This window comes from Anabrus simplex, chromosome 11 (genome assembly GCF_040414725.1).
Source record: "Anabrus simplex isolate iqAnaSimp1 chromosome 11, ASM4041472v1, whole genome shotgun sequence".
Taxonomy (NCBI): domain Eukaryota; kingdom Metazoa; phylum Arthropoda; class Insecta; order Orthoptera; family Tettigoniidae; genus Anabrus; species Anabrus simplex.
This window is the reverse complement of record NC_090275.1, coordinates 15,593,712-15,608,759: the sequence shown is the minus strand read 5'-3', so window position 1 is coordinate 15,608,759 and position 15,048 is coordinate 15,593,712. Positions and strand designations below refer to the sequence as shown.

The 15,048-nt window shown below is 40.9% G+C and overlaps 1 protein-coding gene across 3 annotated transcripts in view; it reads left to right on the top strand.

Annotated features, from left to right (window-relative positions):
• Positions 1 to 14,779, top strand: part of Akt (Akt kinase) — a 319,015-nt gene extending 304,236 nt beyond the window's left edge. Inside the window, exons 9-11 of one of the 3 annotated variants that reach the window (XR_010861220.2) lie at positions 11,284 to 11,448; positions 12,377 to 12,778; positions 13,035 to 14,779. Coding sequence is in view for 2 of the 3 variants with exons in the window: in XM_067155279.2 (XP_067011380.1) it covers positions 11,284 to 11,448; positions 12,377 to 12,616 (405 nt within the window). In the remaining variant the exon portion in view is untranslated. Of the gene's footprint in view, positions 1 to 11,283; positions 11,449 to 12,376; positions 12,950 to 13,034 lie in introns of those variants that run through there. The other 2 variants (XM_067155279.2, XM_067155280.2) reach the window with 2 other exon arrangements.
• The last annotated feature ends 269 nt before the right edge of the window (positions 14,780 to 15,048 follow it).

Sequence of the window (15,048 nt, the reverse complement as noted above, 5' to 3'; positions counted from 1 at the left end):
TACCTGGAAAGCTAGCTAGAACTAAAAATGAACTTAATATTAAATGCATTCATGGACTCAAAGACTTGCCCACTAGTACAGAAACTAAAAGAATGAAACAATGCAAAGCTGCTGAACTCTGCTATGAAGATATCACAGAATTCCAGCATCATGTGACTTCTTTGAACAAAATTGATCAAGACAAGTGTCTGTTGAAGTATATGCACATTTCCACACCTCAGCGCAGGGTAGTGAACATTGAAAGTGCTAGGAAGAAGTAAACTGTTTCTGTAAAGTACAGCATTAGGAAGAAAACTGGTGAAATACGTCCTCTTTGTGCTGCAACTTTTCAAGGAATTTCCGACATGTCAAAGGAGAGATCATCTTATCTGGCTAGTACGTTTCATCATACTGGAAAGTTACCTACGGAAAATCGAGGGGGTGACAGAACAGGCAAGGAACACAGGGACATAACGGTTGCAATTAAGAATTGCATCAAAAAGTATAAATGCAGAGAGATCCATCATGGCGGAGGAAAGTCTAAGAGAGGATATTTACCGTCATATCTCTCGGTCAATAAGATGTGGAAGGCATTCTGTGAAGAAAGGAAAAGTTCTGGATTGAAACTGTGCTCACTGTCAAAATACAAGTATATACAAGGTGTCGGGGTTAAAGGTATAATAATGTAAAATTTAATAACTTGAGAAGTAGTGGAGATATTTACTTGCGGTTTGTTTCTACAAGTAGGGTAACTCAAAAGGTTTGTTTACATACCTAATAAACCTTGATATGCGCACCATTAGGCGCGACAAACATCTGATCGGTATTCTACTTCTCTCCAAGTGTTCTGCAACATTGTAGGCGTAACATTTGTGATAGCTGCACGAGTAAGAAGACGCAGTTCTGGTAGATCACGAACTGGTACCTGGTACACTTGATTCTTGACAAACCCCACAGGAAAAAATCAAGTGGCGTATTATCTGCGCACTTTTTAGTGATAGATTTTTGTACTCGTTGGAGAAGTAAGAAGGGTTCCGTTAATACTGCCAACTGAATGGAAATGAAATCTGAATTGAATCGATAATATGATCGATCGATATGAATTTTATAAACCTTTATTATTTTAAGCAAACAACTGTGTCACACACACAATATATAATACTATATAACATTTCCCATTGCGAAACGTGTTCCTAGCATGAATTCTATAGTTTGGCTTTGCTGTGTAAACAACAACAGTACGAGTACTTAAAGTGTACGCCAGATGTTGCACAGCGATGATAAGCGATTCTTAGTTTGTGTTTCAAAGGTTGCCAATACGAATCTCGAAGATAACCGAAGTCGACCACTTCAGCACTAGGGTGTAAATCTATCACTAAAAAGTGCGCAGATAATAATGTCGGGGCTTCTAGGGGGCCAAGAAATTGATGGACTACCTCTCCCAATCCAACAATTTGGGAACTCGCGATTCAAGAAATCCCTCGCAACTTCCGCATAATGGCATAGTGCACCATCTTGCTGAAAGATCATGTCACGAGGAAGTTGTGGCACAACATACTGTTCCAATATGTCTAGGTAACATGTTCCATTAACTGTAGGCTCTGCGAAGAAGAATGAGCCAGTAATGCTGTCCTTCAATAATCCACACCACACATTCACTTTCGGAGAGTCCCGTTCCAACTCTATCACTACGTGCAGGGGTTGAGATCCCCATATGCGGCAATTGTGCTTGTTTACTGTGCCGGAAATATGGAACGTAGCCTCGTCCGAGAAACAGACCGAATCGAGGAATGCCTCGTTCCCATCAATTTTTGCCAGAATTGTGTCCGCGAATGCCTTCCGTTGTGGCCTGTCCTGAGGTTTGATTTTCTGATGAAGCTGCAGTTTGTACGCCCGTAGGCGCAACCTTTCTTGGACGACATCGTGTACTATCGAATAAGGTAACTGTAACTGCCTACTTGCTTGTCGAATTGACTTACGAGGGCTCCTTTTGACGGACTCACGGATGAAATCAACAGTAGCCTCTGAAACTGCGTGCTTGGCGTGGCGGCCCGACATCGACAGCAAGGTCTCAGATTCTCGAAGGCACCTGTCCCATTTCATGATTGTTACGAAAGTGGGAACATCATCAGGTGGTAAGTCCATACTTACGCAGAAATCACGAGCGAAAGCACACAGAACACCGTCTGCTGTGGAGTCCACATGGTTACTGGCGCGCTTCTCGTGAACAATGCAGTTACGTGCATGCGCATGTGGTACCACCGCCACCACAAGCGAACACAGAAAACATTTTGAGTTATCCTAGTTGTTGATAATAATAATGTTATTTGTTTTACGTCCCACTAACTACTTTTTAAGGTCTTCGGAGACGCCGAGGTGCCGGAATTTAGTCCCGCAGGAGTTCTTTTACGTGCCAGTCCTAGTTGTTGAAACAAACCGCCAAACCATCTGTGGTTTCCCATTTTCACACCAGGCAAATGCTGGGGCTGTACCTTAATTAAGGCCACGGCCAATTCCTTCCCATTTCTAGGCCTTTCCTCTACCACCGTCGCCATAATACCTATCTGTGTCGGTGCGACATAAAACAAATATTAAAAAAAAAATTTTTTTTAAAAATATTCGAATGAGATCAAAGTCACAGGGCAAAAAGTCGGGAGAGTACGGTGGCTGCTTCAATTCTTCCCATCCCCAACGTCTCAGTAGCTGCCCTACACACTCTGCTTTATGTGGTTTTGCATTGCCGTGCAGGATTATTGCACTGTCCACATTATCGGGACGTTTCTCCCGAACGCCACGTCGTACCTGTCGCACCAGGAAGTCCCTGTAGTACTGTGCGGTCACTGTTCTGCCATGTGGAACAAAGTGGCAAACAATGACACCCCTGACGTCATACGCAACGATCACCATCAATTTGACTGGGGAAGGATTCTGACGGTACTACCTCCTTGGTGATTCAGCATGTCTCCACTCCGTGGACTGATGTTTCAGTTCTGGTTCATATGCCCTGGCCCAAAAGTCATCGATGGCGATTATTCGTGACAAGAATTGATCGCCGTCCTGTTGCCAGTGTGCAAGGTGGTCGAAGCATATTGCATAGTGCACCCACGTTTGAACTTCCGTCAGTGCATGCGATACCCACCGCGATGCGATTTTGCGCAGTTGCAGCTCATTACGCAATATCCTGTGGACGGTGCATTTCTCGATGCCACTTGCCCTCTCTAACTCCAGTAGCGTCCATCGTATGTCTTCATCCAGGAGCTGTTCAATGACGGCACGTGCCACGTCGGTCCGCACACTGTCAGGTCGTCCCGAACGTTGCTCATCACTGGTTGACACACGTCCTTGCTGAAACTTTCCTACCCACTGTGCTACTGTGCGGTATGGTAGGGCATTATTCCCAAGGGCTTCCACTAATTCACTGTGACATTCCATCGCATTTCTCCCTCGGAGAACGGCTATTTTGATGTAAGCGCGCTGCTCAACACAGGTTACTTCCATCTCGCACGATACTCACCAACTGACTGATTTCACATCCCTCGCTGCGCTACTACCAGCTATCACAGAGCCATCTGTTGTTCTGCAAACACACTATGCCTGCAGAACTTCCACGCGACATATACTGTATACGTTTGTGATCCATTCACATTTCTACAAGAAAAAGAACTAGTTGCCATGACCTTTGCCCCAATCCTCGTATTATTATACCTTTAACCCAGACACCTTGTATTCTATAAGTGTTTCAATCTGTCGTTCAAAACTCCTCACACTAATACCTGCTCCACTTGTAAAATTCGTCTGATGAAGATAAAGACAGAAACATGCCTAGAGAAGAAGAACGCACTAAGGACAAGTTATAGATTGCATAAACTTCATGCAAAGCAATTTTATCAAATAATAAAAGAAAAAACCCAGCTGTCATCAGAATATGTTTCGACATGCAACAGAAATGACCAATTCTGAAGCTATCAGTGAGTGAGGTTTTCTGTGCTAGACAAGTGTGGTTATACAATCTCTGCATCACGATTCATTCAAAGGAGCAGAAAAAGGAAGACATATTTTTCTATACCTGGCTAGAAACAGAATCCTCAAGAAGTTGCAACCAACTTGCTTCGGCTTTATCGGAGTTTCTTTTTAACCTAGGAAAGAAACTGCACAAAGATGGTCCTACCACGATACATTTATTCTCAGACTCTTGTAGCAGCCAAAACAAAAACAGTGTCATCCTGGCCACACTTGCTGCTTTCTTGGAAAAAAGCACTTTATTAAATAATATTCTCCATTTCTTCCCTATTTGGTGACACAGCTACTTAGCTCCAGACAGAGTTTTCGGCAGAATTGAGAAATCTTACAGAAGATGGGAAAACATACCGTTTCCCAAACAATACAGTAGAACCTCAATTTCACGTTCCCACAAACTACGTTTTCCCGTATTATTAATTCAAATGACGTGGTCCCACGAGCATCCTAATTAAAACACGTTGTAAAAATCCTGTATTATCCATTCCTCAAAGAAACGATTTCCCGGATCAACCGTCCAGAAATTTCAGTCCCATCAACGCTAAATCCTCGATCACGCATTTTTCAAGAAACTGTATCTCACGGGACGGCTACGACATACTTACAGATCTTGGTGTTAACGTCTCGTCATTGCACTATCTTTCAGTAATTTGAGGAAGTACTGTACTGGAAAAGCGATCGGCGGCGAACTTGCATAAGAGACCATCTTAGCATCGCATTCCGGTGGTATTGTTTAGAGAATCCGTGGAAATCATAAAGCAGAGTGTGTCCACAACAACTGGAAGGAGAGAGAGCACATTTCTTAGACAGCTCTACTTGAACACGAAGCGAATTTCGTCAAATGTTCGTACTTACAAAACGTCTAAATTATGTCCAGGGTTAGATGTTTATTTTTACTTTTTTCGAGTGTATCATCGAACAGGTTTTCGGCATTTCCCTCAAGGCACTGTATATTCACTGGGCTTTCAGGCAGGAATTGAAACTGCTCCTTCTTAAGTAACACAAATTTACAGTAGTATTTTAATATTATTGTACACGATTATATTATCGAGACCAAAACAGATGTTGCACCTTACATACATAAAGCCATGGGAGGTTTTGAGATTGCCTATTACTCTTTTCGTCCTAATATAAGCCTGGGAATTTCACGTTTTTGTGTTAAAATGTTGTGAAAACCGCAGTCGTTTTATTTGCACACCTTACATTTACAGCTTTGTATCATTTCGCACTCGTACCGACTTGTACAGCGAGCGCGCTTTCCAGCTGACTCAAGGTCGTGAATAATCATAATTTCAGAAGTATTAATGATATTTTTTATCTTTCCAATTTGATTATGATTAGTGACAGGTAGAATTGAATTTAATGCATTTGAGAACTTGAAGATCGATACTTACATTTGAAACCATATTCTCGAGTTCAACATAATCTTGAAAAGCCGATGTAGGCCTAATTTTCGCGGTATAAGATTTCCATAAACTGACTACGAACCGTATACCGGTGACCAAATTACAATGGAAGATAAAAAAAGAGGATTTCACCATTATGTTGGGCGCTTTTGTATCTAATCTGCTTTATTTTATTACATCAGAGATAGAGAATTAAAAACTACGTGCGGTCGATTGTTGTTTGGCTTGCCGTTACGGGTACCGTATTAGATTTTTCAAAGAGTTTGGCTCTGGCTCTTGCTGAACCGAAAGAAGTTTTCAGAGGAAACTGACGAAATTTTTCCAGTAAAACTGAATGTAAAGTGTCAAGATTTTTAAGTCGCGTACTGTTAATTAATGTTTGGAGCCGGCCCTGCGGTCTAACTTGCCTGCCTCTTACCCGGAAGGCCCGGGTTTGATTACCGGCCAGGTCAGGCATTTTAACCTCAATACGAGGGCTAGTTCCAGGTTCAATCATTCTACGATTGCCTTTAATTGAGGAGCTGTTGAATGGTGAGATGGCGGCCCCAGTCTAGAGAGCCCGGAATAATGGCCGAGAGGATTCGCCACACTGATCATCTCGTAATCTGCAGGCCTTCGGACCGAGCAGTGGTCGCTTGGTAAGCGGAAGGCCCATTGGGGCTGTAGTTTGGCTTGGTTTAGGGGTGTTTGTAAGATTATAAGTATACATACTTCATTTTTGTGATGTTTAGCCAAGTTGTTGATAGTTCATTCATTCCCGGATTTTCCACTTTCCCGTGTTGTACGTTTTTTTCCGTCGTCCCTCCAAAAACGGAGAATCGAGGTTCCACTGTACTATGATATCTTAGAGAAGCATGGCACCCTTAAAATTCTGAGCAGGGACTGAGAAATCAAAGATCTAAAAGAGAGTTCACAGAAGGTACTACAAACTAGGTTGCCATTTAAAATGAATAGTCAACATGTTAGCACATTATAATAAGAGAGTCTCCGTATCAGTACAGGATACCTACTTTGCAAACCCAGTGGAAGTTGAAGTTCTGAAAATGAAATCCAGCCCTGAAGCATTGCTAAAATCCTCTGTTTTACCAAAGAAAAATATGGTGAGCAAAGAACGTAAATGATCGGAAATTGTATTCTCTATAACTTTTGTTATGTAGTACCTACTTTTTGATAGGACCAATAACATAGGTATTTAAAAATTAAATTAGGCGCCTCCCCCTAAACTGCCATTTCATCCAGGGTGAATAAAATTATTTATAGCTTAGACTGTAGTTTTTTATTCCCCGACTCTACATACCGATTTTCATTAAATTCTGTTTAGCCATTTGCTCGTGCCTCAGCGTTGAGCAACAAAAATACACATTCATTAATATCTCTGTTATCACAGCCGGTACATTAAAAATATATGAGACATAAATGATGGGAAATTTAATTCTATATAACTTTAATAATGCTGTATTTATTGACAGGACCACTAATAACAAATATTTGAGAATTAAATTTTAGGCCTTCCCGTAATCTACCATTTCACTCAGCGTGGAGACAGACAATGGAGGCCACTGTGTAGGCTACTTGCAGCCACTGGCAGTGCCAATGCACTATGAGAGACTTTGTTTCATTACCAAAAATTGATGCCTGCCTGGCCATCAGATGATATAGATGTTGATTCCCATAGGGAACCCATAGGGAATAGTATGCACTAGCCATGCCTCTTGGTGGGTGTGCTATTTACGAACTGATGAGCCCAACTCAGCACACTAGGGCGAAACGCTGGCAACCAGGAATGAATTAGCTTGAAAATTTATAATGTCAATAACGGACCATTTACTGTATATTGGTATTATAAATTTACTCATTCGGGACAAATATTTCATGTTCCCTATATCTATATCATAAACAGGATGATCTGAGCTGTTAGTGAGGAAATGGAATGGAATTACGTTAGTTGACGAATAAGTTTGAGTGGAGCTTTTAAAGGTAGGAAAGATCCCAATATGAAGTTAAAGTTGGAATTCAAGAAGACAAATTGGAGCAAGCAATCATTTATAAGGAGAGAAATTAGGGAAGGGAATAATTTATTAAAAGGAAACTTTCACTAAATTTCTCGGTTCTGTGAAATCATTTAAGAAAAGTCTAGGTGAACAATTAATAGGAAATCTGCCTCTTGGGTGACATTCGTAAATGCAGATCAGTGATGGTTGATTGATTGAAACCTAGAAATAGGATGGAAATTTAATTTTTTATAAAAACAGGAGGATACACATAACGTACCTACAAAGGCATTGAAGGTGTATTGGAAGGATTTAAACGTGTTGTTTTATGTAACAACCTTTAGATATCTTGATCATCAGCCTCATACACTTAGTTTGTACTGTTGTGTTTATTTAAGTGTTGTTAGGTGTGAAAGGAAAACTGCTATGAGCAGCTCACTGACACCATTCAATACATATCTGACATATCTGACTTACTGGCTATTATTTTAGTTGCACATTGTCCAAATCCTCTTATCCAGGAGTTGTCAAATCCAGCACTTCCTATACACAGGGATATCTTGGATCTTTCAGAGAGAGAGTGAGAGAGAGCGAGAAGGGGTGGGGTGGGGTGGGGTGGGGTGGGGGTGCTGAAATCCCTCTGTCTGTCATGAAAAGAGCAAAGATATCTGTGATCTAACATTAGTGCATGCATGAAACTCCAGAGGGACCCAGCCTCTTTGATCCAAATCATGCACCACCTAGCTTTAAGATTTGTGGACATCTCTAAAGTATTCCACCTTAACTTTGTCAGATGTAAATAAAATGGTGTATGGCTTTTAGTGCCAGCAGTGTCCGAGGACATGTTCGGACGCCAGGTGCAGGTCTTTTATTTGACTCCCGTAGGCGACCTGCGTGTGATGAGTATGAAACGATGACGAAGACGACACATACACCTAGCCCCCATGCCAGCAAAATTAACCAATGATGGTTAAAATTCCTGACCCTGCTGGGACCCCTGTGACCAAAGGCCAACACGCTAACCATTTAGCTTTCATCTATCCTATCCAACCTCTCTTGGTCAACTCTTGTTCTCTGCCGGGCTGAGTGGCTCAGACGGTTAAGGCGCTGGCCTTCTGACCCCAACTTGGCAGGTTCGATCCTGGCTCAGTCCGGTGGTATTTGAAGGTGCTCTAATACGTCAGCCTCGTTTCGGTAGATTTACTGGCACGTAAAAGAACTCCTGCGGGACTAAATTCCGGCACCTCCGCGTCTCCAAAAACTGTAAAAGAGTAGTTAGTGGGACGTAAAACAAATAACATTATTATTACTCTTGTTCTTTTACGACCCCGACACTATTAGGTTTGCGAGAGCTAGAGAGTCTTTCATTTTCACGCCCTTTGTGGCCCTTGTCTTCCTTTGGCTGATATCTTCATTTATCGGAGTGTCGGATCCCTTCCATTTTTCCCTCTGATTAGTGTTATATAGAGGATGGTTGCGTAGTTGTACTTCCTCTTAAAACAATAATCACCACCACCACCAATCTATGTAATTCTTGTCAACTATGTACATATTTGGTATTTTAATCTCTGTTTGTCATATATGCCATATGCTTAATAATAACAACCAAGAAAATGTACTAGAACACTGATAAAATGCTTTGGGATGAAGCACGAGAGACTAATACACAAAGTACTTTTTTTCAGTGGAAACCATTGTGAGGTTCTTCAGTCTGTTGAAAACTACTTCAGCATAAAATTAAGTTTAAATATCATCATCATCATCATCATCAATGTTCCACCTGGGTGTGGTTAACAAGCCTCCTCCACTCCTTTCTGTCCTTCCACTTTTTCTGCTCCATTACCTCCGCCACATCCAATCCAGCTTCTCTAATGTCCTTCCAAATCTGATCCATCCACCTTCTTCTCGGTCTTCCAACTGGTCTATATGCCTTAACTTCTCTTTCCAATTCCCTTCTTGCTACCCGTTCCTTTCCCATTCTTTTTACATGTCCAAACCATCTCAGTCTTACTTTCTGTATCTTCTGTTCTAATGATGTTTGTTTGTTTGTTTGTTTATTTATTTATTTATTTATTTATTTATTTAAACCTCGTTAAGATGTTTCTGCAGGGGCAACAACAAATTAATTTGTGTTAAGTGCGAAAATGTACTACTGAATATACGAATAAAAGCTATCCAAAAGGGATATGGAAACACTAAATATGATTTTTTCCGACGTGAGGGCATTTTACATTGTGTATCCGCGGGTACAGTGTAAACTATATCTACCATATCTAAAGATGAGAGGAACATATTAATAGGTGTGGAAAACACGATACAACAAATATGAAAACCTTTTCTGCTGGGGCTTATAAAATAATAACTGCACTGAAAGTTGTGAAAAACACCAAACAACAAATACGGAAACATGCGCACAGGGACGGATAAAAATACCAAATTATTGTTGCAGATCACACTCTTTCTAAAACAAATGTTAGTAGAAGCCTTTTATTTTGGAGCAGTGGGTTATTAAACATTATTTTCTGGTCACGCCCTTTGACAATGAATTGGAGATTACACTCAACCATGTGCGACTGGCACAAATGACTTTGGCTGCCATTTTCAATAAACTTCAACGAACATGAATGATTGAGTCAAAACTCGAAGGTGTGAGTTCAACATTTGCGACCTCTGCGCGCTTCAAGATGCGGACGCCAGCCCTCTTTCTGACAGATTTTAATTTTGTCTTTATTAGTAAGGAACTTCACGACTTTTTCCTTATCCATAACTAGGCTATCACAAGACAAATCAATTTCACACGATTATGTTCCTAATCCAGTTATAGGGTACCGTATTATGCAACAAATATTCACTACACTCACTGTGCCACTCAACACAAACTAAATTTCCAACTTCTGAATGGAATACGAAATACAAGCTATAGGCTCACTGTGTTATTCAGCAATCTTGCTTTGAGCCAGCAAGCAGAACTGAACGCTCCTGAGGCTAACGGCTTGCTCCCTGAAGGTGCAACTTATCCTGTGAAGTTCAGGAATTTAAGGCCTTTTTCCGTAATTATGCAATTGTAGCGACAGCTCCTACATGAGAAGCCATGTTTCTTTCACAAGGGATGACAAACAACATTTTCAGGGCTAGGAAAATTGTGATGTTACTAAGCGGTAATAATGAAAATTCGTGACACGATAAGTGAGGTATTTTTATATACAGTAGATTTAATACGATGAGAATCGGACTTCGAATTTATGACGTGTTAAGTGGGGAAAACTTGTTAATGAGGAACGCATTAATGAGGTTTCACTTTATTTTTTCTGAGTATTGTCCCAGTGAGCCATTAGCCCGAGGGAGGGACTGCTCTTTATAGTGAGGGCTTTAAATGTTTAATATTCATAATATATGTTGATCATTACACTATTGTTCGGATCCATGGCTAAATGGTTAGCGTGCTGGCCTTTAGTCACAGGGGCCCCGGGTTCAATTCCCGGCAGGGTCAGGAATTTTATAATTGGTTAATTTCCCCGGCGCGGGGACTGGATTTGCGTGCTGTCTTCATCATCATTTCATCCTCATCACGACGCGCAGGTTTACCTACGGGAGTCAAATCAAAAGACCTGCACCAGGCCTCTCCGGATGCCACATGCCACCACACTATTAGTATTTTTAGTTTTTGACAGACTGAAGAACTTCTACTTGTTTCCTCACAAGAGTTAAAGTAAGCTTGTAATTTTAAATGACTATTAATTTCACTTCCAGTTTTATGTAGAGTATGAATCACAGGGAAGTAACATTTCATTTTTAAAAGTTTCTTATGTTTTAGAATTCGTATCGTGGCCACATTATTGAGAATGTTGATTGTGAGAATGTTGTCTCTCACATAATCTTTCTTGTTACAGGTTAAGTTTCCTCGGACCATCTCGAACGAGGCCAAGGACATGCTGGGTGGACTGTTGATCAAGGACCCCAACCAGAGACTTGGTGGTGGACCAGATGATGCCAAGGAAATAATGCAGCATCCTTTCTTCAGTTCTATTAATTGGAACGATCTCCAGCAAAAGAAAGTAAGCTTCCATCCTTGTCACTTGTCCGATGTGCTGACTCTCTATGGTAGAGATGTCTTAATCCCAGCTTCCTGTCTCGCCTCCTCAGTTTTTAACCTGTCCATCTTGGTCATCTGGATAGTGAACCTCAGGAAGTTCATCTTTGATGCATGCAGTCTTGACAAGGGCGCATGTTTCAATACTATAAGTCAAGATTGGTATGACGTGGCTTCTGAACATTGCCAGAATCTCATCACGGCAAAGAAAGATCCTCCCTCGTTGATAGAAGTGGGAAGTCTTTTGCACCCTGTTAGTGATCTCTCTTATGGTTAAGTTTTCCATGGAGATTATACCGCCAATGTAGCTGAAACCACCCACACTCTCGGACTGGTGGGCTGATGCTTGTTGGTCAGCCGTCACCATGGGAGTCTTGCTGATCATGAGGTTGAACTCTTGAAACTTGGGTTTTCCGCACGTCAAGTCTTGCTGCACCTTGTCTTCCATTTTTTCCCAAATCATGACATCATTGGCAAGGGCAACTGCATTTTCACCCAATGTTTGCTTAATGCTCTCCATTGTATCATCCATGACTACGTTAAACTAGTGGAGACAGTGCAGTGCTCTGCTGGACCACATGAAGAATACCCTCCTACTCTCTTGCAACTGGTACAGTCCATATTCAACAGCTGATATTTCCTTTAGGCACCTTCCTCTTCCTCAAGATCTTCACTCATGCGACACAGTCATCTGCCTTTTCAATATCCGGGCATACTATGAATGGGTTCTTGCCATCCTCCTAGTGTTTTGCCATCAGTATTCTGGCACTGAAGATGTATAGTTGGCATGTTACCTCTGAAGCCATACTGCTCCTACTCCAAATGTTAATCATTTTTGGAAATGTCTTGAATTTTTAAGCTTTTAATCAGTCTGTTTGTGTTCCTTGTTTCAGATTCCTCCTCCGTTTAAGCCTCAAGTGACGTCAGATACGGATACACGTTACTTCGATTCTGAATTTACTGGAGAATCTGTAGAATTGACTCCTCCCGAACATGCAGGTCACCTTAACAGTATCGAAGAGGAATTGGAGCAAAATCAACCCTACTTCCCACAGTTCAGCTACCAGGACCAGGGGTCAACGCTGGGCAGCTCCGCTACCATCAGCATAAGCTCTAGCTCTTTAGCACAGTGAGCAAGTGACTATAGTGTTAATATATCAGTGACTTCATGTGAAAGATGATTTGTTACACTCTTGGTGAAATGTGTGTTCTGTGGCTTAGATAGACCTTGCCGTGGTCATCTGAAGGAGTCCTACAGCATGTGATGTTTGATAGGCTCTTGGAACCAAACAAAGGTAGGGTGGGGCAGTCCTAGAAGTGAGGAGAGGAACATATTGTTTGTATTTAGTAATTTATAAAGATATAAACATGCCATTTTATTTTCTAAAGCTGACTTCACTTTATACCGTTACTTTTTTTTTTTACTTGATGTTCTCAACCTCTTGTTATAATATTCCACATATTTTCTTTTATGTTTAGATCTTGATCAGCACCAATATAATACAGGGAGAGACAAACCTAATGCATTGGGGAATTCATGGGATGTTGCAGATCCTGTTTGACTGACAGCCCATGTAGGCTCATCGAGAAGAGTCTTAAAGTGATGGAGTGGAGTATTACAGGAGATGATGAAAATACACAACAAAATTGCAGGACTGAATTCCTCATGTGTAGAGAAAATAAAAAGATTATATAAACATGAGTCCAAGATAAAAGGGTACTCTGTTGATTACCTTACCTTACAAGAAGCGTTAAAAATGCTGCCACTAGCTTGCCCTCCCGTCATACAGTAGGCTTCTGTGCATCATACCATGTGACAAGTTTACACAATTCGTCCACTAAGTGTTGTTTCATTCTCAACACCAATTGTGTATAGCTGTAAGTATCCAGACACCAAGAATTCTGATGGATTTAGATCAGATGAGCATGGAGGCCAAGCAGTTGGTCCACCTGTACCAGTATTCATACTTATTAGCTATTTATTTATTACAATTTCCTCCATAAGGAGGCTGGCACAAGGGCAAAGTATAATGGTCACAGAGTTATGCATTAAAATAGGGATATGAAACACAAACAAGAAAAATATAATAAATTGTATATAAAAAGATGATGATGAAGAAGAGAGCACGTATGCACTATTGTGGTCGGAATATGGTTGATGACCTTCTGATGGCACCGATGGCGATGTCATACGATCCCAAAAATTTAGGAATCGTTCCCCAAGTGCCAACCATGAGTCCATGCAGAGAGATGTCGTCCAGATGATATTTGTTTTTGTAGTACAGTACAGAACTGTATTTTAATTAGGATTGCACTATTAAACTTGGGTGACTGTTGTGTTTTAAAAGCAGTACACCTATGCGGGTGATACTGGGCATTGGCAAGGTAACTGGATTCTCGTAGTAAGTGAAAGACAACCATCTGTACGTGCAGTTTAACAGTCATGTAGATAGATCGATTTATATATATGCTAAAGAGCAAAACAGGATAGAATACTTAACAGATTAATGACCTTAGCAAGAAAAAGTGACAAAAATTTAGCTTTTTGTCCAAGCATTACTGAAAATGAATCGAAAGTATTCCACTAATGGAAATCGAGTGCAGTATATAGAGTAAATTTTAATTCTTTATGTATGAGATGTGTGGTGACTTCAGGAAAAAACCCCTCATATTATTCAAGATAATGTACTAAATAATAATAATAATAATAATAATTATAATAATAATGTTATTGATTTTATGCCCCACTAACTACTTTTACAGTTTTTGGAGTTGCCAAGGTGCCAGAATATTGTCCTGCAGGAGTTTTTTATGTCAGTAAATGTACTGACACAAGTCTGGCATATTTGAGCACCTTCAAATACCACCGGACTGAACCAGGATCGAACCTGTCAAGTTGGGCTCAGAAGGCCAGCGCTCTACCGTCTGAGCTATTCATCCTGGCAGATAGTGTACTAAACAGGCACGTAATATCAGGGTTTCACTGTATTCGTTGTTTTGTGCATCACATTTCACTTTAACACAGATACTGTTCAGGTGCTGGCTGTCAGCAAGTGGGAAGTTTCTTTCGGGGAAGCTCCACATGGCCATCACACAGGATCTCCAACGGCCTGTGAATTCCCTGGTGTATTGGGTTTGCCTTGCTCTGTACACAGTCTAGTATGGATGTGATTTGAAACAGAATTTTTATTTAGTTTGTATGAAGTTGACAAGTGTTGTTATTTATTTGACATTCATATTAACACGTTGAACAACACAGTGGACACCAGTGTCTGTCTTGAATGTTCCTGGTAGGCCATGGTTCTGATATTATACCTTCAGATATGAGATAGGTTGGAGCTTGCCTTTCATTCACTCTCCCATGCAAATACAAAGAGAATATTGATACAAACAGCCAAATTAGGAAATGTATGAATGCAGGAAATTGACGCAAAGAAGTTGTATCAGCTCGAAGTGACAGGTGTCAGTTCCACTACCTCTATTACTATCGAGTTAAAAATCATTTTACTGACTCTTCTGTAGTGGTTGGGTGTCAAGGGCAAACTAAGGAGATGAAGAGAATTTC